General features: G+C 40.9%; 2 protein-coding genes across 3 annotated transcripts; both read left to right on the top strand.

Annotated features, from left to right (window-relative positions):
- Window positions 1-1,208: 1,208 nt before the first annotated feature.
- LOC119745624 (zinc finger protein 595-like) lies at window positions 1,209-8,478 on the top strand. 2 transcript variants are annotated; one of them, XM_038222121.1, is made up of 2 exons: window positions 1,209-2,085; window positions 4,942-8,478. In XM_038222121.1, the coding sequence occupies exon 2, from the start codon at window positions 5,330-5,332 to the stop codon at window positions 6,632-6,634; it is 1,305 nt and encodes a 434-aa protein (XP_038078049.1). In that variant the 5' UTR covers window positions 1,209-2,085; window positions 4,942-5,329; the 3' UTR covers window positions 6,635-8,478. The 2 variants fall into 2 exon arrangements, with proteins under 2 accessions (XP_038078049.1, XP_038078050.1); XM_038222122.1 differs by lacking the exon at window positions 1,209-2,085 and adding an exon at window positions 4,272-4,536.
- A 5,114-nt stretch (window positions 8,479-13,592) lies between these two features.
- Window positions 13,593-20,085, top strand: LOC119745623 (gastrula zinc finger protein XlCGF26.1-like). The gene is made up of 3 exons (XM_038222119.1): window positions 13,593-13,634; window positions 17,613-17,706; window positions 18,375-20,085. The coding sequence occupies exons 2-3, from the start codon at window positions 17,664-17,666 to the stop codon at window positions 19,976-19,978; spliced, it is 1,647 nt and encodes a 548-aa protein (XP_038078047.1). The 5' UTR covers window positions 13,593-13,634; window positions 17,613-17,663; the 3' UTR covers window positions 19,979-20,085.
- Window positions 20,086-21,883: the final 1,798 nt, after the last annotated feature.

Here is a 21,883-nt window from a genome sequence, read left to right as displayed (position 1 = left end):
ATTTCTTAAACTCAAACATTTAGTCTACATGTATATGCCTGTGTCTGCTATTAACCCTCCACCCCTATTGTATAAAATGATCTCGTCCATTGATCTGAGTGGTTAGAGTGCAAAAGGTCTGTTAAATTTGTCAGAAAACGCAATGTTACGACAAATCGATCTCCGTTAATGAAAATTCATATATACATAAGATGAATTTGTTTGTGTACATCAGATTGGAACCAGCCAACCGATCCCGTTAGCTCGGTGGTCGAGTGGTATAAAACATCTGCACTAGAAAGCAGAAGGTCGTGGGTTCGAGTCCCACCCGAGTGATTTTTTCCAACTTTCACATAATGGGTCTCGCGTTTCTCAAAAACTTAATTTACTTGTCTTTAAAATTAGACATAATTACCACGGCCTTGAGTGCCTAATTGTTGGTAGATGCGCTATATTAGACTCCGGTATTATTATTATCACCTTGCATTTTTGTTAACTGCAGACTTAGCCGGATTTTGTCTATAAAGACAGGTGGTCTCCGTTGTTTTTCACTCTGAGCAGAGTAGAATATATAGTTCCAACCAAAGAATGGTCCTTGGAAATGGCATCCAAGAACTTCTCGACAAAGGAAAATTCATCGACAAGACGGCTAGGCTTACCACAGTGGATACCTGGCCGATATGTTCACCATCCGCCTTAAAAACAAAACAGATCTTTAGGCCTACCCTAATAGACGGTCTAGTTCAGCCTTTTACCGAAAAGTTATGGCTGAGGCAACAATTAGAAAGAATGGAAACTTCACTTGAATGAACATAAAGTTGAACACCTTTATAACAACGGTCTTGGGACTTTACAAATAACCTAGTTACAGCAGGCACCATGTAATATCAGTAATGGAAAACAACATTTGTTTGGCATGTTTGGACGTGCAGCGGCTCAGCTTTTCTCTCAACCAAGTCATGTGAGGACAAATAAACAGGTCCACATGGCTGATGATAAAACATTGGTTGTCTAAAAAAATAAATATAATACTACCTATATAAAAATATAATAAACATTTAGAAAAAATTAAAGGAATTGCCAGGATGCTTTATAGAATGTTTTAATACTGTTTTGTCACTTATATCTAGTGAAAGTAGAAAAATGTTATATCATGGGTGACTATAATATCAACCTACTAGAGTGTGATATTGACAACAGTGTGCAGACCTTTTCGAAAACTATTTTATCTCAATCATTTTATTCAACTATTGACAAACCAACAAGGATCACTACTGATAGTGCAACTCTAATTCATAACATTCTAACCAATGATTACAATTATACAATCCAAGTATTACAATTTGTAGCTAAAATGCAAGATAATAAATCAGTGTAAAAGCGTTACTGCTCGTTTGGTGACAATAGTAAGGCAAGTATCAGCAAAATAGTCAAGAAAATGAAAGAATGCATCTTTGAAAATCCGCCATCTTGAGAAAAAAAACCGGACAAAAAAGTATTGTCTTACTTTTAGTGTGGCAAGAAACCATTTGTTTGCGACCCTTTTGGATGCAAAAGTAGCAGAAGATTGTTATTGTACTTTAGCTTTCTCATTTGTGTTTCCAAAAGATGAAGAATAACTCTGAGTTTCTTTCAATGAGTGACGCTTTTTATAAGTTTGAAAGTTAAGACTGTTGTCAATGTTTGAAATTTGTACATTTGCCATCGATTGAAATGGCGTGAGACTGTTTTCTTAGTAAATTGTTTTTGGTGGGGGTGTTATAGGTTTATTTTTTAAATGGATTAAAGTAGCTGGATAAAAGTACTTAATCTAATTTAAAATGCTTTTAAAACGAATTTTGTGATTGTCCCAGTTATTTCAATACAATTTACATTTATGTTTTCTGTTTAAATGCAAAGAAGGAACGGAGTGCAAAAATAATACGGAGGTACAGTAGGCCTTCCGAAATGATAGAGGGCGCACTTCATGTACGTCAACGTACGATCCCGGAAGTCGGCGCCTCCTAGCCTGTTGACTTGTGTGGAGCGGCTGTATAAATGGAAGTTCTTTTTAATCCGGGACAGGAAAGAATGTTGCATACTGACCTACATTTTTCATTATTGAAGGTGAGTCATTACAGAAATGTTGGAAAAAATACATGAGTCTGGGACTGAAAAACAAAGTGCACTCGCGTCTCTAGTCCGAGTATAGGCCTATAGTAGCAATGTTAGAGGTACCGCGATATTGACATTTCCTATTCTGGTGACACGCAAAACTGAAGTTTTTCAAATGAGTGTTACTGTGTCCCATCAAGCTATTTCAGCTTCAAATCACTCCTACATGTCGACAAATATGTCTTCTTTTACACAATGGCAATAGATCGGGAAAAACATACCTCAATTTGTCCAAAACCAGAAGTTTCAGAGCGTGATTTTCAGGACGGCCGTCATGAGCGCGGCCATTTTGACACCAAGTTTGGCATTTTCATGCCTCGAAAATGGGTTACCGTTTTTGATTAATACCGCCCTCTCTTGACTTCCAAATTAATAAATACTGCCATCTATTGAACAGATAGGATAGGACAATCTGCCGATGCTTTTTGTTTCGTTTCAAACGGTCAAGAAATAAGGTTTTAAGGTAATTTTTGCCAATTTTTGCCAAATTTTGATCAAATTTGCCACTGTTTTTCACAATTTAGATACAGAACATGGGGGGATTCCTGTAAAGCTATATCACTAAATTCCTTGGTCCTTTCTGAGTAAGAATATCTTGATTTTGTTCCTGCGTTTGATTGCGGTCTGTAGAAATGTATTTGTTTAAAAGTCTAATGACAATCTCCGCGCTGATGTTTGGCCAGCCCTTGACGCAGTTGATGATGATGATGCGCTGTCATGTTTGTAGGCCAGTAACTCATTGTTTTTTACGAATGAAACTCGTACAAACGTCCATTCATGACCAACAAATGTATTTCAGTTGATTTCAAAATTATTGTTTTAATTTAATAATAATAATAAAAAAATGATCATGTTTTAACTTGATTAAAGGATTAATTTAATTACATCAGCAATAATAATGCATTTCCATTTGCTGCCAAAACTTGACTTGTAACCTTCGATGGGGAAGGGGTGGTAAGTGCATGCAGTCAGACATAATTCTGGTGGAGTCAGATTTTTTTCCAAAGCCCTTTAGATTGTAGCCAGGGCAGGGAATATCAACAATTTTTCAATTATTGGAGGAAAGGAAAATGTCTTAAAAGGTGTGTCAATATTCCCTGTTTATTTTACACATAAATTAGTCTTTCTGGATTCATGCTTCATCACAAAAGGTCATGAGTGGATCTCCACAAGCTGCAGGAAGATCTTTCAAAAGGAGACCTAATCATTGAAGATCAATAAGGTTACATTAATATATATTACTCTTCCATCTTATGCAGAAAAAGTGGGGGGGGGGCATAGGAATTGGGATGCTGATATAAGGGAATATCTGGAGGCATCACTTTCTCCTCAGTAGGTGATGCTCCGCCCTGGTTACAGAAATAAAAACACACACACAATCAGAATAGTTTCACGAGTAATAATGGTGTGTTTCGGGAGACATAACTTCTGAACGAAAGCAGCTATGACAATGACGTGTGCACCATTGAATTTCTCTCATCAGGCGCTTTAATTTGATGTATAGTTTGACTATATTTGAACCAAAACTGAATAGTATGGTTGGTTTTTAGTTAACAAATACATTTACTCGAATGACGACCAGAAGAGTTCCAGGAGTATGGTGTCTTTGGGAGGACATAACTTCTGAACGGAAGCACCTATGACAATGTTGTTTGCACCATTGAATTTCTCCCATCGAGAGCTTTAATTTAATGTATAGTTTGGCCATATTTAACAAAAAATTAAAATTCATGTAATAATGCTACCTATAGGTTATAGCCCTAGCTTGAGTAACTCCAGCTGACATGCTCCATATTCATTCACATGTAACGCTGGAGGCATAACCTGTTCGTTAGAATGTGGTAGCAAGAGACCCTAAAAAAATGGCCTCTCAAAAATTGTTCATTTTCACCTCTAATATCCCACCCCAGATTTCATTTACATACCTCATACATTCAGCAGTCATTTACGAAGCCTCATGATCGACTTGAAACAGACCACAAAAAAAAAAATGTGAAAAATCTTGACGATTTCGGTGGCTTGTCCGTAAAAAAACGCCAGTTCCAACGGCTGTCGTCCATTTTGTTTTGCTAATTATGTAAATATATGCATCACGTGATGACATCGAAAAAAATCTGCGCGCGCGATGTATGTGGGTACCACACCGCTTTCAGGCGCCGCAAGTGAGTTCAATTTTCGTCTGGTGCATGCGTGGAGAGCATTCTCGTTGCCTTGCTTTCTGCGACAACGCACCAGACGAAAATTGAACTCACTTGCGGCGCCAGTGGTTTATATGGTGATATGGTGAAATGATGATGATGATGATGATTATTACGATATGGGTTGTGTACAACTGATTTAATTATGCTGGTATTGGCCAATTACAAAACTTAAAAAATTTAATTTGCACAGCTGATTTCACAGGTAAATGTAATTGTGAATTATTTTAAATATTACAAAGATCATCATAAGATTGGTTCCTTGTTCATAGAGCAAACGCATGTACTTTATGACGATAGTTATGAAGGTATCAAATGTAGCACTAAAGTTTTTTGAAAAGAAATTGTTCATTTTTTCGGAAAGTTTAATTAAGTGCGCTCAGTTTATGTAGAGTAGAAAATTTTTTTCTGAACAATAGACATCCATTAGACATGTTAGAAGTTGATTTCCGCGGCTGCATCTAACTTCCCACCCAAAAAACATGTCCAGGGCAGATTGGACATTTGATATTTAAAAAAAATATTCTCTTTGCTATCCTGTACTAAATCCTTCAAAATCCCAAGTGTTGCGTTTTAAAATGTTGGTACATTTTTTCCCCCCAACACTCAGATGTAGCCAGTGGGATTCTGGTGGACCAGTACTCCAGACAGGTAGCCAGCAACCTCAGCCATGATTGGTTGCAACAGAGTGAGGAACCTTTCGTTTGTTCAACCTGTGGTCAAGCTTTTACTTCACTAAGTGATCTTTGCGCCCATGAAAGTGTGCACACAGATGAGAAACCATTCATTTGTGAGACCTGTCGAAAGCCTTTCCTGAATGAAGTCACCTCCAACGACACAACAGGATTCAAACTGGTGAGAAACAATTTGTTTGTGAGACCTGTGGGAAAGCCTTTACCCAGCAATGTTCTCTAGACAAGCATGAGAGGGTTCACACTGGTGAGAAACCATTCGTTTGTGATACCTGTGGGAAAGCTTTTATTAAACGACGACACAACATGATTCACACTGGTGAGAAACCATTCGTTTGTGAGACCTGCGGTAAAGCCTTTACTTATCGAAGTCACCTCCAGCGACACAACACGATTCACACTGGTGAGAAACCATTCGTTTGTGAGACCTGTGGGAAAGCCTTTACTCAGCAAGCCCATCGAAATACACATAGCACGATTCACACTGGTGAGAAACCATTTGTTTGTGAGACCTGTGGGAAAGCCTTTACTCAGCAAGGTAGTCTAACTCTGCATAGCAGGGTTCACTCTGGTGAGAAACCGTTTGTTTGTGAGACCTGTGGGAAAGCCTTTACTCAACAAGGTAGTCTAGATCTGCATAGCAGGGTTCACACTGGTGAAAAACCATTCATTTGTGACACCTGTGGGAAAGCCTTTACTCGGCAAGTTAGTCTAGATCTGCATGGCAGGGTTCACACTGGTGAGAAACCATTCATTTGTGAGACCTGTGGGAAAGCATTTATTAGGCAAACACATCTAAACAGACATAAAAGGGTACACACTGGCGAGAAACCATTTGTTTGTGAGACCTGTGGTAAAGCCTTTACTCATCAATGTTCTCTAAACAGACACGAGAAGGTTCACACTGGTGAGAAACCTTTCATTTGTGAGACTTGTGGTAAAGCCTTTACTCAGCAAGGTAATCTGCGTAAGCATAGCAGGGTTCACACTGGTGAGAAACCATTCGTTTGTGAGACCTGTGGTAAAGCCTTTACTCAGCAAGCCCATCGAAACACACATAGCAGGGTTCACAATTGCGAGAAGCTATTCGTTTGTGAGACCTGTGGTAAAGCCTTTACTCTGCAAACTGAACTTGACAGACATGGCAGGGTTCACACTGGTGAGAAACCATTTGTTTGTGACACCTGTGGTAAAGCCTTTACTCAGCGTACCCGTCTAAACAATCATAAAAGCGTTCACACTGGTGAGAAACCATTTGTTTGTGAGACCTGTGGTAAAGCTTTTACTCGGCAAGGTAATCTAGGTCTGCATACTAGGGTTCACACTGGTGAGAAACCATTTCTTTGTGAGACCTGTGGTAAAGCCTTTACTCAGCGTACCCATCTAAACAGCCATAAAAGCGTTCACACTGGTGAGAAACCATTCGTTTGTGAGACATGTGGTAAAGCCTTTGCTCGGCAAGGTAAGCTAAATGATCATGTAAGGGTTCACACTGGTGAGAAACCCTTCAAATTTGAGATCTGTGGTAAAGCCTTAACTCATCAAAGTAATCTTCATATCCATAAAAGGGTTAACACTAGTGAGAAACTATTCGCTTATGCGACCTGTTAAACTTTTACTCATCGAAATTCTTTAAAGAGACATGGCCGGGTACACAATATTGAGAACCCTTTCATTTGTGAGACCTGTGGTAAAGCCTTTTCTTACCAAAGTTCTTTACACAGACATGAGAGGGTTCACAGAAGTACACGGGTGCAGCGTTGTCCTCAACCAAGTCAGATGAAGACACATAAACAGGTCTAGATGGCTGATGATAAGCCATTATTGTAGAAATAATAATAAGAAATACAGTCCTGAATCCTCCAATTTCCATGTGATTTTTTCACACACCCTAGGGAGTTAAGGCCAAGTGAATAAACAAACAGTGTCTTGTCCCCGCCTGCTTCCTTTTTTCCCAGCCGCCTCTCTTTTATTGTCTTTTTTTATCAACCTTTTGCCATCTGATTAAATCTATTTTTTATGTTCCTCCACTAAATTTGTAGCTGTGTACACGCATTTAACTTAACAATCTGTTAAAAAGCGTCGCGGCTTATTTAGCCACAAAAGTACATGTATCAGCTAAAGAGTCAAGAAAATGGAAGAACCCATCTTGGAAAATCTGACATCTTGAGAAAAAATGCAGTCATCTGCCTTGAAAAAAATCCGGATGAGAAACTATTTGATTTGTTTTTACTTGGCCTAATGATTTCAACTCGGTTTAATGATGATGAATGTTTGTCCATTGTCTTTTAACAAATACTACAGTTGTATGGAATGTAAATAGAAAAAAATATATGAGTAGAACTTCAGGCCCTTGAAATATTGTCTAATATTCATATGAATTCTGATACATGTCTTACTGTAGCTCCCTTAGACATTCTTGACCAAATTCTTCACTGTGCACATGCAGTGGCGTAACTACTAGGGTCAATTATTCCTGGGGGGGGGGGGGGGGGCTTGGGTGCATTTATTTTGCAAGGGGGCGCTAAAGGCAAATGACATGTGTCATTCCAACAGCGCTGTGTAATTTTGGTTTAACTTACGATTTCAGATGATGTCATGGGCTCCGTACTTACACATATGATCATGCACAACATCATTGTTAATGTTACCTATGGTTTACTGTAACTCGCTCACATTATTTGGACGAATGAGTTTTAGGATCATTGTGTTCAATGGTGATATGTTTTGAATGGATTGCGCTATTTCAGTATTTTTTTCCGTTTAACAGTAGTTTATGAAATTGATTTTCCAGTCATCTTTATGTTCGGTGCTTCATATTTTTTGAAATATGAAATATATTGTTTGAGGTTTGGGTTCCGCTTTTTACTTGCCCTATATTATTACGATGTGGGTTGTGTACAACTGATTTAATTATGCTGGTATTGGCCATTTACAAAACTTACAAAATTTAATTTGCACAGCTGATTTCACAGGTAAATGTAATTGTGAATTATTTTAAATATTACGGAGATCATCATAAGATTGGTTCCTTGTTCATAGAGCAAATGCATGTACTTTATGACGATAGTTATGAAGGTGTCAAGTGTAGCACCAAAATGTTTTGAAAAGAAATTGTTCATATTTTAGGAAAGTTTAATTAAGTGTGTTCAGTTTATGCAGTGTAGACATATTGAATAAATGTACCATTATAACATACATGTAAGGGAGTAGTTTTATTATATCAATCAATCCTTCTCCATTTGTGGATCTGATGCAAGATTGTGCAGTTTCCAACCTTTCATCGTCAGTACTTTCTCATTTAAATGTTTCCAAATTAAGATATAGAACAACCAGAATACGCATCTCTGAGTTTCTTTCAATGAGTGATGCTTTTTACAATGAATTTTACTTTCTGGTGGCAGAAAAGATAATAAAAAGATTTTCAGTGACTTGTCAGAATGTTGTCAATGTTTGAAATGTGTATATTTGCCATCGATTGATTTTGTTTAGCAGGACTCTGCTCTGTTAAAAGTTTTTTTTTAGGGGGGGGGGGTTTCGTTTTTTGGCCCTAGCTTGAAGTACTTTGATGATAATTTGAAACGACTTTTGTGATTGTAGCCGGTAATTTGTAATTATTACAATTCAATTCATCTTCAATTTGTTCCCCTTAAATGCAAGTCGGAAGGGAAGGGGGGGGGGGGGTTTGCAAAATTAACACCAATAATAATGGTTGGCCGTCCGAGTGATAGAGCGCGCACTTGCAGTGTGCATCAACATCCATGCTTCATACGCGTACAGAATAGAAAAAAATTCCCCAGTTATGTAAAGTACTTACCTGCAATATCATTGGAATTATATAAGACAATGGAGGAGAGACTCGCTCTGTATAATTGTACCTTCTAACTAACCACCCTTTGAAGCTAATGGAATAGTCATTAGGTATACAAAGATCGAAGAATACAGTAGTGCTCTATTCAAAGTTGAAGAATAGCTTTCTATGTGCACGTGTACCCCTCGCTCGAGTGCTGGATCGTCTTTTTGAAGCTTGAGAAGCAATGATGACTGGCGGAGGCGACCTGTGACCTGATTTAGTTCTCGGGCGGGAGTCAAAGTGCCTGTAAAAATGCTGAGACTGAGTCTCTCCTCCATTGTCTTATATAATTCCAATCAGATTGCAGGTAAGTGCTTTAATTGGGGAATTATATTACGCCAATTCCGGAGAGACTCACCCTGTATACTTCAAAGCCGGTCATCAAGGTGCCGATGCCAGAACAGCTTGACCAAACTCCGTCAGAGATGATCTTCTGTTGTAGAAGTTGGCAAAAGTAGTCACGGATGACCGGTCTGCCGTTTTCAGGATGTCTTGAGTTGTTACCCCTGCACTTGCAGCTGCTGAGGTAGATGCACCCCTGGTTGAATGGGCCTTGAAATATGAAGTATCAACGCCAGCTTCTTTGAGTACATCTTTTAACCATCTGGAGACTGTGGATGGTACTACATGTATACCGGATGGTAAGGTTTGGAGTGTGACAGCAGCTATAGAGCTGAGTCATGCTAGAGTTCCCATTTTTTCTAATATGAGAAGTCCCGTTGCGGTATTCCTGCAAAGTGCTTACTACGCAAAGGTTTCTGTTAGCTTGAAAACGAGCAATTTCAGTATCGTGGAAGGGTTTGTTATTAAACTGACACACGTTCGGAAGGTTTTACCAACCAAAAATGAAAACTGCCATCTGAAGACCTTGACATATTATGATTGATATCGATAGCTGTGAGTGACGAACAGCGACTAGCTGTAACTGGTGCAGTTAGCATACTGAGTCAATTTATGAGTTAACTGTCTGATAGATAATCTACGATTGTCAGGTAAAGACTTGAAATAAGTCAACACAGTTGCCACATTCCATGTAGCATTGTGTCGTGGCTGTGGAGGACGCAAATCAAGAACACCCTTGAAGAACCGTTGAACTAAGTGATGTTGTCCAACTGGTGCTCCGTCTACAAAGACGTGGGCTGAGGAAATTGCCGATCTGTATACATTGATAGTTCTGTATAGCAATCCTGAATCTAACAAATCTTGAAGAAATGATAAACATACCGCTATAGGTGCTCGAACAGAATCCGCTTGCCTCTGAAAACACCAGCTGGCACATCGATTCCAAGCTGATTCATACTGCTTCTTGGACTTGTCCCTCCATGGTGACATGACTGTGAAGGACACAGACTGAGAAATTCCCTCTGAGCGAAGGTTTTCCCTGACAACTTCCACGCGGCTAACAACATTAGGTCTGCCAGTGAATGGATAAGTGTTCGGCTGTGAGGCAATTGGAAAGATCTCTTCCCCTGGGTAGAATGACGAGATTTTGAACGGCCATCTCCAGAAGCATGGGGGAACCAGATCTGTGTGCGCCAGACGGGAGCGATGAGCACAATCGTGGCCTGTTCCTCGCTGATCTTGCTCAAATACCTGGGCAGAAGAGCAAAGGGAGGAAAGGCATAACCCTTAATCTTCCTCCAGTTCAGAAGTAGAGCGTCTACTCTCCATGCCATGGGGTTTGGTTGCCATGACACGAACATCTGGAGTTGAGTGTTGGGTCGAGTTGCAAACAGATCCACGTCTGGGGAGAAACCTAGTCTGTTCATAATCCTGCGAAATAACCAAACGTTTAGTTGCCATTCCGATCGATCGTTGAACACACGGAATAGGTTAATTGTCCGCTGTGACATTCATCGAGCCTGGCAGGTGTTCTGTCGTCAAGATGAGACTTTTTTGGAGACACCATAACCAAATCTTGAGTGCAAGTTGAACAAGACTTACTGAGCGAGTTCCACCCTGACGGGACGGAGATATCCGTTTTTCTTGGGTACCATGAAAAGTGAAGACAGAAACTGACCTTTAAGTGGCTGTGCAACAGTTATCGCTCCTTTCTCCAGCATCTTCTTCACCTCTACATCAAAAATACTCGCGTGACGACGAGATTGGGCTCGTGTAATGGGGACTTTACTCTGAAAAGGCTCTGACAAAAATTCCAAGCGGTAGCCTAAAATGGAATCAATGACCCATGGGCCATGTGTAACAAGTTAACCAATGGTGCTGGAAGTGTTGAAGACGACCTGCGAGAAATATATTTGAAGAAGATGCTGGGGAACTGGCTGGGGAACTGACTGGAAAACCACACACAGTTAGTTTTTTGAGGATGCGTTGTCTGAAGCATTACGCTGCCTACCCGCTCTTCCTCGGTTTGAGGACGACTTGTAAGATTGTCGAACAGCAAACCCCTTGTATGTCGGCTTGTAGGGTGTCGAAAACTGGCGGTTTCTTGACGCTCTCAGCTATACACAGCTTGGTAAGGCGAGAACCGCTTCTCTTTGGAGGAATTTGTAGAATGGCTCTTACCACTGGTAACTTTCGCTGCTAGCTTTTTGGCTTTCTCCGTCTCCTCGATATCTTTCATCATTGAAGAACTGAAGAGTTCCCCCATGGAAGGTTGGTTCCGCTTAAGCTGCATCGAATTTCTTATCAACGATGTCATCAAAGGCACGTTGGCGGGTTGTTGCGAGGCCTCAGTTGGCAGAACCTAACAGAATTAGGCCTGAAGAAATTACGTCCATAACCATATATCCTTGTTGATTTCACTGGGACCTTCGGGATTGGCAGTTGCCTCAATTGAGCAGTTTTTAGTCTGTCATCTTGAGTAACAATGGACGGATTTACCTGTTTGAAAACTTTCTTGATACCGGCTGGCAACTCCGGAGCAGAGAAATATTTATCCTGCTCTTCGGGAACCGCAAAGGATGACAACTCTTCTTTCACGGTGGTCTTCCGGTGAAAGTTTATGAGTTCTAAGTTCCTCCCACCATTTAATCACCTCATCCGAAATGGGATTTCCTTTGTTCTTTTTGTGGGGGTTACGGAGGATCCCCTTCGAAGCAGGAAGGGAACTCGTCGAAGTTCCTGTGTTAGACATTTCCGAGCTCTCCTCGTCGCTGATGTCACTGACGACCTTAATAACGGCGTCGGTGTGAGACGGCACGCTACCAACAGATTTTGACTGCTCGCCGTGAACCAGTAGTAGGTGCAGTAAGGGCAGCGCCTGACGATTGCAGATATGCCGATCGGGAGGCATCGGTGGAAACCACTGGGAAGGAAAACCCCAGGAGTAGTAGCATGGTGGCATATGTGCCGAGTTTGCAGTCGTGGGAAACCGAGGATTACCCCAGGGGCCCGGGTTCCAGGGCGTGGCCGGACCAATGTCTGCGGCTGCAACCAGGCTGATGAAGCATACCCAGCCGGGTTTCCTGTAAGCCCGAACGACGGGCCATGGGCGGTGTCGGTACCGTATGGCGGTGCCGATGGAGTAGGCTCTGCTCTAGTTGGAGTAGGATCGGCAGCTCGTTGAGATGGCACTGGTTGAGGAATGTCGCTGGACGGAGTCGACTTCGGAGCTGGACCGGAGCCTGCATTGGGTTTTGGGTTTTGGGTTGCATTGGGTTTTGGGTATGGGGGCCTCGAGACGGTGGCTGGAGCCGTGTAAAACCGAGGGCGACGGGGTGACATTTCCTTCATCACGGTAAAAATCCAACGAAAAACAATATACGGGCGTGTATACGTACGATGTGATCAGATTGCGACACAACAAACAAAATAGGCCATCAGCCTGGGGGTTTGGCCAGTATCAAATCAGGGCATAAATGATTATAGTGCACATGCGCAAGGTATACCGCCCCTAGAGTGGTAACAAGCATGTTGATGTACATTTTAATACAAAGGGTGATAACACCCAAAAAGCTGCCACCGCTGCAATGCTATCACATATTTTCCAACTCTGGAGGTGTATACCTTGCCAAAAATCGCTATGACGATTATTCCCCTCATTTGATACCGGTGACCAAAATTTTGGACCGTGAGGCTGACGGCCTAAAAGACGATCCAGCACTCGAGCGGGGGGTAAACGTGCACATAGAAAGCTATTCTTCAACTTTGTGAACGGACCCCCCTAGATATTTACCCAAGTGCAGCTCTCTTGCGGAATTTGCCCCTCGAGCATTTTGTGCTCACGCGTGATGAATGTCGGATCTTCTTCTTCTTCTTCTTCTTCTTAAAAGCTCTGCGCCAACTTCATAATATGTTGAAGACTGGGGCACATTGTAGGGTTCGCAACTTGCGGATGGAATGCATAGATAGCCTAAGTAATAACCTAGTTTCAAAGAGTGTTTTCAGTAACCATTTCCCAAAATGGTATAGAGAGTTCTGATATGAACGAGGAATATGAAAACCAAGCCCCAAAAACTTTATAAATGCGCCTTGAAAATGGGAACACTTATTATGCGTGGTTTGCACATTAATTAAAGCTCATGCATCTATGCGCCCCCCTCCCTGGCCTAAAGACGAGGGGGGGGGGGGGGGGGGGACGCAAAAATAATACGGAGTTAACGGTAGGCTTTCCGAGGTGAAAGAGGGCGCACTACATGTACGTCAGTAACTTTTTGTATTAATTGTCGATGTCCTTGTTGACTTGTGTGCTCCACACAAGTCACAAGGCTGTAAAATGGAAGTTCTTTTTATTTTAATCTGGGACAGGAAAGAATGTTGCGTCCTGACCTACATTTTTCACCAATTATCTCATTGAAGGTGAGTCATTACAGAAATGTTGGAAACAAATACATGAGTCTAGGTAGCCCCATAAATGTGGCCAATTTACTGGACTAGTGTAGTCGGACTCCCTATTATCGCGGCATCCCTATAGTATTATCGCGGCATGGGAAATTTCTCTTTTTACAGTGTCAAAACTCCTTCAAGTGGCAATTTTTATCCAGTTCACCAGTCATCAAGGGTTTTCTACAGAGTTGTATAAAAAGGACGATTAAAAAATGTTGTGTCTTTCGGGACTTTTAACGATTTTAATAAATATTAACGTTTTCCAAAACTTGCAAAATTTTCCCTCACCGTGTCTGCTAAAAGGTACCGTTTATATTTTAACATAAATAAATCTTTAATTGCGCTCTGTCCATGAAAGTTCCATTGTCTGGTTCCCATTCTTCAGCTGCAAATGTAAAATGAAGTCGAACGACGATATTTGCAGCGCGAAATCGTAACAACTTTTACGGGATCAAAATAAGCACCGCGCGTTAGCGAAAATAAAACGGCACACCGTGTAAAGTGAATGGCGCCCTCAATCGCCGATCAGTAGACTTGCCTCAGGGATTTGTGTTCTCCTTTCGGGGGAAGGGCAGGGTCTTAAGAAATCATCCTGCAGACATTTTGTCTTTAATCAACTTGAACGTTACAGGGAAAATATCAGACTTTATTCAGGGGGTGTTTTGGTCAAACATAAACTACGAACAAAAAAGGTGGGATCATTATAAAAACCACTTCCCGCATACCGCGATAATAGGGAGTCCACCTCCGTTCGCACACGCCGCGCATGTCTATTTTCACAGGCATCGTACACGGAATAAACCACACCACCCGTCAGATTTTTTTATATTAATTTAAAAAGGAAGAGTTATACTACACATAAGACAGGACAATTCTGGAAGGTTAGTGGGCAATCTCTATTCCGAACGAGAAACGTGATAAGTACCGCGATAATACGGCGTTCCATCCTACCTCCGTAATTCCCGTAAACATAGCAGGCCACACTTCCACCACCATGTAGGCCTACCACTAGAAAAACATGTCGAACTTTGTCAAATTTTGATTTTCACATTTAGGCTTAGTTTGTAGTTATTTTGCTTGAGAAGTATACTCACCCTCTTTATAGGCTAATCAGAAAGTGCTGCCTTTTCCGGATGTCTAATTTTCATGAAATTTCATGTTGAAATTTTGATACGCAAACGTCATGAACGTGTGCAAACGAATCTGGAAATTTCACCAAAAAATTTGACAATGTTACTTCGACATGTTTTTGACTTTTGTAAATGGTGGATGTGTGTTTACAGAGGTTGGCCTAGTCCAGTAAATTGGCAACATGTATGGGGCTAGAGTCTACTCCTAGAACCATGAATTTCTCCATGCTAGAACTAGTATGAGGCTCCACGTAGTGGAGCATCATAGTTCTAGGAGTAGAGGATGCAATCGATGATCGAATATAAACATTGTAATATAAGGCCTTATAAAAAAAAAACATGTTTCTCGTCCCAGTTTTTGAAAAAAAAGGAGGAAGCGGGGCTTTTTATTTTATTTTTTAAATTGTTTTCAAGATGGTCGCCATTTTAAAATTTCCTGCAACCTTTGGTGTTTTCTTTGTTCAAAGACACTTTTAAAATGAAAGACAAGTTGGACAAGAAAACTGAACATATTTACACTGCCATTTAGAGTTGTATTGGTCACTTATTTCGCAAGTATTTATTTTCCGATGGATTTGTGGACTTTTACAGTGTTTTTTAGCCTATTGCATTTTTCAAAAATAAAAAATAATAAAAAATCCAGGCGGCCTCCAAAAAGGAAGCGGGCGGGGACGAGAAACATGTTTTTTTTTTACTTCGCCTAATATGATGTGTGGAACACCTCAGACTAGAGTTTGTATTTTTTCTGAGTTTCTGAAGGGCTCGGGCGAAGTGGGGATGATATGTCGTCCTAGACCTGTGAACGTGGCTATATGCACATGTATCCTAGACCTGTGAACGTGGCTTGTTGTATACAACGCCACGTTCACGGGTCTGTAGCCATGCTTCAATCTATAGAAAAACGGGTGTCGGATGCTTCGCCCCATTTCCACTTCGCCCCATGTCACTTCGCCCCTAACCACTTTGCCCCATCTCCTCTTCGCCCCACCCCCACTTCGCCCCATTCCCTCTTCCCCGCTTTGCCCCATCCCCACTGCGCCCGAGCCCTTCACTCCCCTCAGAAAAATACAAACTCTCTGTTCGAGATAGTCCCATAAATGTGACTGAAATACTGGACTACCTCCGTATATATCAGTCACAGAGCCACGTACGGCCTGTGTGTGGAAGGTCCCGTTGCTAGGGGAGCCGAAAATTAATTTAAGATCGAAATTATATTGTCAGCAGAAAATCAACCCAGCTATAGTATGACTGTTAAATAGCACAAAATCGTTAAATTCGGTATCTTCAGAGGTCTAGTTAGGCCTATCCAAAAATCATGGAAATTTGTCATGGTTTTGAAAAAGCATGGCGTCTCTGATATTTACCAGACTGTTTCCCACTGATGGCCAGATATGGGAATCTTTCCCGGGATGAAAGCACAATCACGACAGAGTAATTGCAAAATAAATTTGGCTTCAGTGTGTTCAGTGCAGGCTGCAATGCAATGCATAGCTGCCAACTAGTACGATTTTTTCGTAATTATTACGAATTGTTTGTTAAATTACGAAAATACGATTTGCCACTAAAACATTACGAATTTCCCATTTTCTACCTAACGAAAAAAAAAATACTTGTAAAGTATCGTTTTTGACCAAAAACTTCTGGCGAAATGTCGCGATAATGGATGGACTGGTGACAAGTCTATTAAGAATGCAGTCAAGCACCTGATAGACATCAATGCAGTGTGCGCAGTGGAGTACTTGAGGACCAGACTAAAAATATTTTTCAATGGTGTGTCATTTGTGTGCATCTCGTGGATGTGTGGTTGTGTGTACTGTATGTGAGTACTTTTCAGTGACGATCGTGAGCACATTTGGTCGCTTATTGCCGGGATGAGACCCATCAGTGCGAGATTTTAATCATGGAATTTAATAAGAGTATGGTTGGAATAATTGCTAATAGAGTTTGAGTTTGTCACAACGTCCAGAAAAGATAAATCAGCATGCGTTTGCAAGGTATGTTGGCGGGATATTTCTATTGCATACGGTGGCCCTAAATCATTGTGTGTAAAAACATGATACGAACTCGAAACTCCACATCGATAGCATGCATCTTAAAAAAAAATATGCGCACATGTTATTGTTGTTATTGTTTATTTGACTTCAACAAACAAATACAGACATTAAAACAACATTAATTTTAATTTTTTTTTTTTTTTTTTTTTAAATTATCTTTTGGCCTACAGTACATTATTATTCACAACAAGAAGGGTATGCACATGTATGTGTACATGTTAACCATGTACCTGTACTCGATGTTGGTAAAGCTTTTGATAAAACGAGAAGTTGAAAATGACCGCGCGGGTTGATTACTAATTGGGATTTTGAAAAGTTGGCAGCTATGGCAATGTGACGTCGCTGGACTGTGATGATGTTAATATCAGAGCTTAAAGAAGAATACTTGAGGTTAAAAAAGTCATTTTGGAACGATTAAAACACTTTAAGAACATAACAGAAAAATGTGTCCTAAACTACACAAACCATGTTATCATTTTATCCCATAATTGTCCTCATAGATAAAAATCCATCTTCCTAAAAATTAAGCCAGCTGATATTCAATGTGGTATTGAAATAGTAAAATAGCGAACAAAAAAATACGTACAATGTAGGTGGTTGGCTACCTATTTTTTATTAGGTACAAATTTGTAAGTACGCCCCAAAACATAAAATGGTCTTTTCATTCTTATTATATGGAATGGAGTCATAAACTACACAATAAGTATGGTTAATACCCACTTCTTGATTGAGAAATATAGCATTAATTATCTTTGTTTATCATGCAGGAATGACATCAGTTTTTCTACCCAGGCCTATGTTGGTTGACTCAGTGAATCATGGACAGTAAAGACACTTCTCCACCACCAGAACCAGAAACTAGTAAGTACACATTCCATAGAGGTTTTGCTTGTAAATTGATGAGCATGAACATAGAGTGGCACAACAATGTGTACATTGTAAAGTAATAGAAAAATAGATCAAAGCCTGAATGGCTGATCCAGCCTTCCCCCTCCCCCCGCACTGCAGTTACAAAAACGTTATCAAATGAGACTATTTTTACTTGAGAGAGCCCCCCCCCCCCGCATATACTTCCCTCCTCCCTCCCCTGCAGTGACCAAAACTTTATCACATTCGATTTTTTTTCTTTTTCTTTCAGAGAGCCCTTTGCCCTCCCCCCCCCCCCCCCCGATCAATCCTTGGGGATAGGCCCCCCCCCCCCCCGTACTTCCCTCCCCCCTCCCCGCAGTGACCCAAACTTTATCGAATTAGAATTTGTTTTACTCGAGAGAGCCCTTTTCTCCCTCCTCCCCATCCCCATCTCTCTCTCTTGACCCATCCTTGAGCCCAGCCGTATTTTGTAAATTCAAAAGATGTGAAGAGCCAAAAGTAACAGAAAATCATGTCCAGGACAGAATGGACATTTTATGTTTCAACAAATATTCTCTTGGCCATCCTGCAGCCTGAACTAAATCTTTCAAAATCCCAAAGTGTTGCATTTTGAAGTATCGTTTAAAAAATGTTTGTTTCCCCCCCCCCAACACCAACAGATGTAGCCAGTGGGATTCTGGTGGACCAGTACTCCAGACAGGTAGCCAGCAACCTCAGCCATGAATGGTTGCAACAGAGTGAGGAACCTTTCGTTTGTTCAACCTGTGGTCAAGCTTTTACTTCACTAAGTGATCTTTGCACCCATGAAAGTGTGCACACAGATGAGAAACCATTTATTTGCGAGACCTGTGGTAAAGCCTTTACTGAACGAAGTCATCTTCAACGACACAGCAGGATACACACTGGCGAGAAACCCTTCGTTTGTGAGACCTGTGGTAGAGCTTGTACTCACCAAATCTATCTCGACATACATAAAAGGGTTCACACTGGTGAGAGACCATTCGTTTGCGAGACCTGTGGTAAAGCCTTTACTCAACAAGGTAGTCTGCGTCAGCATAGCAGGGTTCACACTGGTGAGAAACCATTCGCTTGTGAAACCTGTGGTAAAGCCTTTAATCGGCAAACGCATCTTAACATACATAAAAGGGTTCACACTGGCGAAAAACCATTCATTTGTGAAACCTGCGGTAAAGCCTTTGCTCAGCCAACTGATCTAAAGAAACATGACAGGGTTCACACTGGTGGCAAACCATTCGTCTGTGAAACCTGTGGTAAATCTTTCACTCAACAAAGTAGTCTGTGTCAGCATTTCAGGCTACACAGTCTTGAGAAACTGTTTATTTGTGAGACATGTGGGAAAGTCTTTACTCGGCAAAATGAACTTGACAGACATAGCAGGGTTCACACTGGTGAGAAACCATTTATTTGTGCAACCTGTGGTAAAAGCTTTACTCAGCAAAGTGGTTTGCTTCGGCATGGCATGGTGCACACAGGTGAGAAACCATTCGCTTGCGAGACCTGTGGTAAAGCCTTTACTAAGCAAACTGATCTAAACAAACATGGCAGGGTTCACACTGGTGAGAAACCATTTGTTTGTGGCACCTGTGGTGTAGCCTTTGCTCAGCTAGGTAATCTGCGTCAGCACGACCGGCTTCACACTGGTGAGAAACCATTCATTTGTGAGACCTGTGGTAAAACCTTTACTCAGCAAACCCATCTAAACATCCATAAAAGCGTTCACACTGGTCAGAAACCATTCGTTTGTGAGACCTGTGGTAAAGCCTTTGCTCGGCAAGGTAACCTCAGTGGACATGTAAGGGTTCACACTGGTGAGAAACCCTTCAAATGTGAGACCTGTGGTAAAGCTTTTACTCATCAAAGTAATCTCCATATCCATAAAAGGGTTCACACTTGCGAGAAGCTATTCGCTTGTGCGACCTGTGGTAAAACCTTTACTCATCGAAATTCTCTAAACAGACATGGTCGGGTACACACTAGTGAGAAACCTTTCATTTGTGAGACCTGTGGGAAAGCCTTTGCACATCAAAGTAATCTTAACATCCATAAAAGGGTTCACGCTAGTGAGTCTGAGAAGCCATTTGTTTGTGAGACCTGTGGTAAAGCCTTTATCCGGCAAAGTAACTTAAATGGACATAAAATGATTCACACTGGTAAGAAACCTTTCATTTGTGAGACCTGTGGTAAAGCCTTTTCTTACCAAAGTTCGTTACACAGACATGAAATGGTTCACACTGGTGAGTAAGGCTTCGTTCAACCAAGTCAGATGAAGACACATAAACAGGTCTAGATGGCCGACGATAAACCATTAGTTGTAAAAACTAATAATAATAAATAGATATTCAGGATGCTTTAACCCTAACCCCCTAGGCCCTTGTTGCTTACAACCATCCTCAATCCTCCAAAATTTTGCAACTCCGCCTAAATTTTTCAAAATTGTCAGACAGTCCTGCCTCAAAATGCATGCATCCTCAATCCTCCAAAATCCTCCTCATCCCAAAACTTTGCACTCGTGTTTAAATGAAGGATAACCAACGCCAAATCCTTCAAAATCATCAGACAGTCCTGCCTCAAAGTGCATTCATCCTCAATCCTCCAAAATCCTCTTGTGCTTCAATCACCATTCATCCTCTATCCTCCAAAATCCTCATGTGCTTCAATCACCATTCATCCTCAATCCTCCAGAATCCTCATTTGATTCAATCACCATTCATCCTCAATCCTCTAGAATCCTCCAAAACCGCCAGGAGGATTTTGGAGGAGTGAGGTGGGTTAGGGTTAATCTTTATTAACCCTTACAGTCCTAAATCCTCCAATTTTCATATGATTTTTCTCACACCGTATGGAATTAAGGCCAGGTAAAAAAACAAAAACAACAGTGTCTCCCCCCCCCCACGCTAACAATATGTTAAAAAGCGTCACAGCTCATTTAGCCACAAAAGTATCAGCAAAAACTCAAGAAAATGGATGAATCCATCTTGAAAAATCCGCCATCTTGACAGAAAAAAAGCCGTCATCTGCCTTTAAAAAAAACAAAAATCTGGATGAGAAACTATTTATTTTGTTTTTACTTGTCCTAATGATTTTAACTCGGTTGAATGATGATAAACGTTTGTCTGTGAAGTGTCTTTGAACAAATACTTGTCTTACAGAATTTGAATAGTATTGACTGCTTCAGTGGTGTAGTAAAACTTGCCTCCTGAGGTGACCCATGCACATTCTATTTTCCCGAGCCAAGGGAAAATAGAATGCTCCATGAATCACCGAGGGAGGCTAGTTTTACTACACCACGAGATAAAGAAGTCAATATTTGTTTTTATAACACTTCACCCACAGATTCTGCTTGGTTTTTAAATTATTTTAAATTATATTTTAAATTACTCAAATCTGAACAGTTAAAATACATGTTTTCAATACTAAATTGGTGGGAAACTTAGTTCTCTCTTCCAAACCACCCCTTTACGCAGTGTTTGAACCTGACCCTGTGGCGTGCTCTTTTGGGAACAATACGCGTTACGCGCAATTCTCAACGCGCACAATAGCATGTGTTTGCACACAAATACCGTGCCACAATATAGTACTTTGGTTGCTAATGGTTACAGTTTGGTTGCTACGGGTATAGTACTGTTGGCCGTGCACTGAAAGATAACAAAAATAGAAAGTACCATGTGACTCGCTCTCAGCCTATCAAGACACAGAATCTGTGGGTGAAGATGTCATAAAAAAATATGAGTAGAATTTCAGTTCCTTGAGATATTGTCTTTGTATTCATATTAATTCTTATAGATGTGTCACTCTACATGAAGCTCCCCCTGACATTCTTCACCTGTGCACATAGTGGTGTAACTATACTAGGATCAATTATTCTTGGGTGGGGGGGGGGGACCTGGGGTGCATCCATTTTGTAAGGGGGCACTAAAGGCAAATGACATCATTTCAACAGTGCTGTGTAATTTTGGTTCCATTTGCATTTCAGATGATGTCATGGGCACCGCACTTACACCTGTACACAGCTTATTGTGAACGACATCATTGTTACCTATCATGCCTATGGTTTACTGTATATGCTATAACTTGCTCGCATTTTTTGGATGAAAGAGGTTTTAGGGTCATTGTGTTTAAATAGTGAGGTATTTTGAATAGATTGCGC

Source organism: Patiria miniata, unplaced genomic scaffold (assembly GCF_015706575.1).
Source record: "Patiria miniata isolate m_02_andy unplaced genomic scaffold, ASM1570657v1 HiC_scaffold_7, whole genome shotgun sequence".
Lineage (NCBI taxonomy): Eukaryota > Metazoa > Echinodermata > Asteroidea > Valvatida > Asterinidae > Patiria > Patiria miniata.
Note: the sequence above shows the minus strand (reverse complement) of the source record. Positions and strands in the feature narration are given on the sequence as shown.

Coding starts and splice junctions, on each gene's coding strand:
- LOC119745624 (XM_038222121.1), top strand. CDS start 5,330: ATGATTCACACTGGTGAGAAACCATTCGTTTGTGAGACCTGCGGTAAA.
- LOC119745623 (XM_038222119.1), top strand. CDS start 17,664: ATGGACAGTAAAGACACTTCTCCACCACCAGAACCAGAAACTA. Junction 17,707..18,374: donor ACCACCAGAACCAGAAACTA/GTAAGTACACAT, acceptor CAACACCAACAG/ATGTAGCCAGTGGGATTCTG.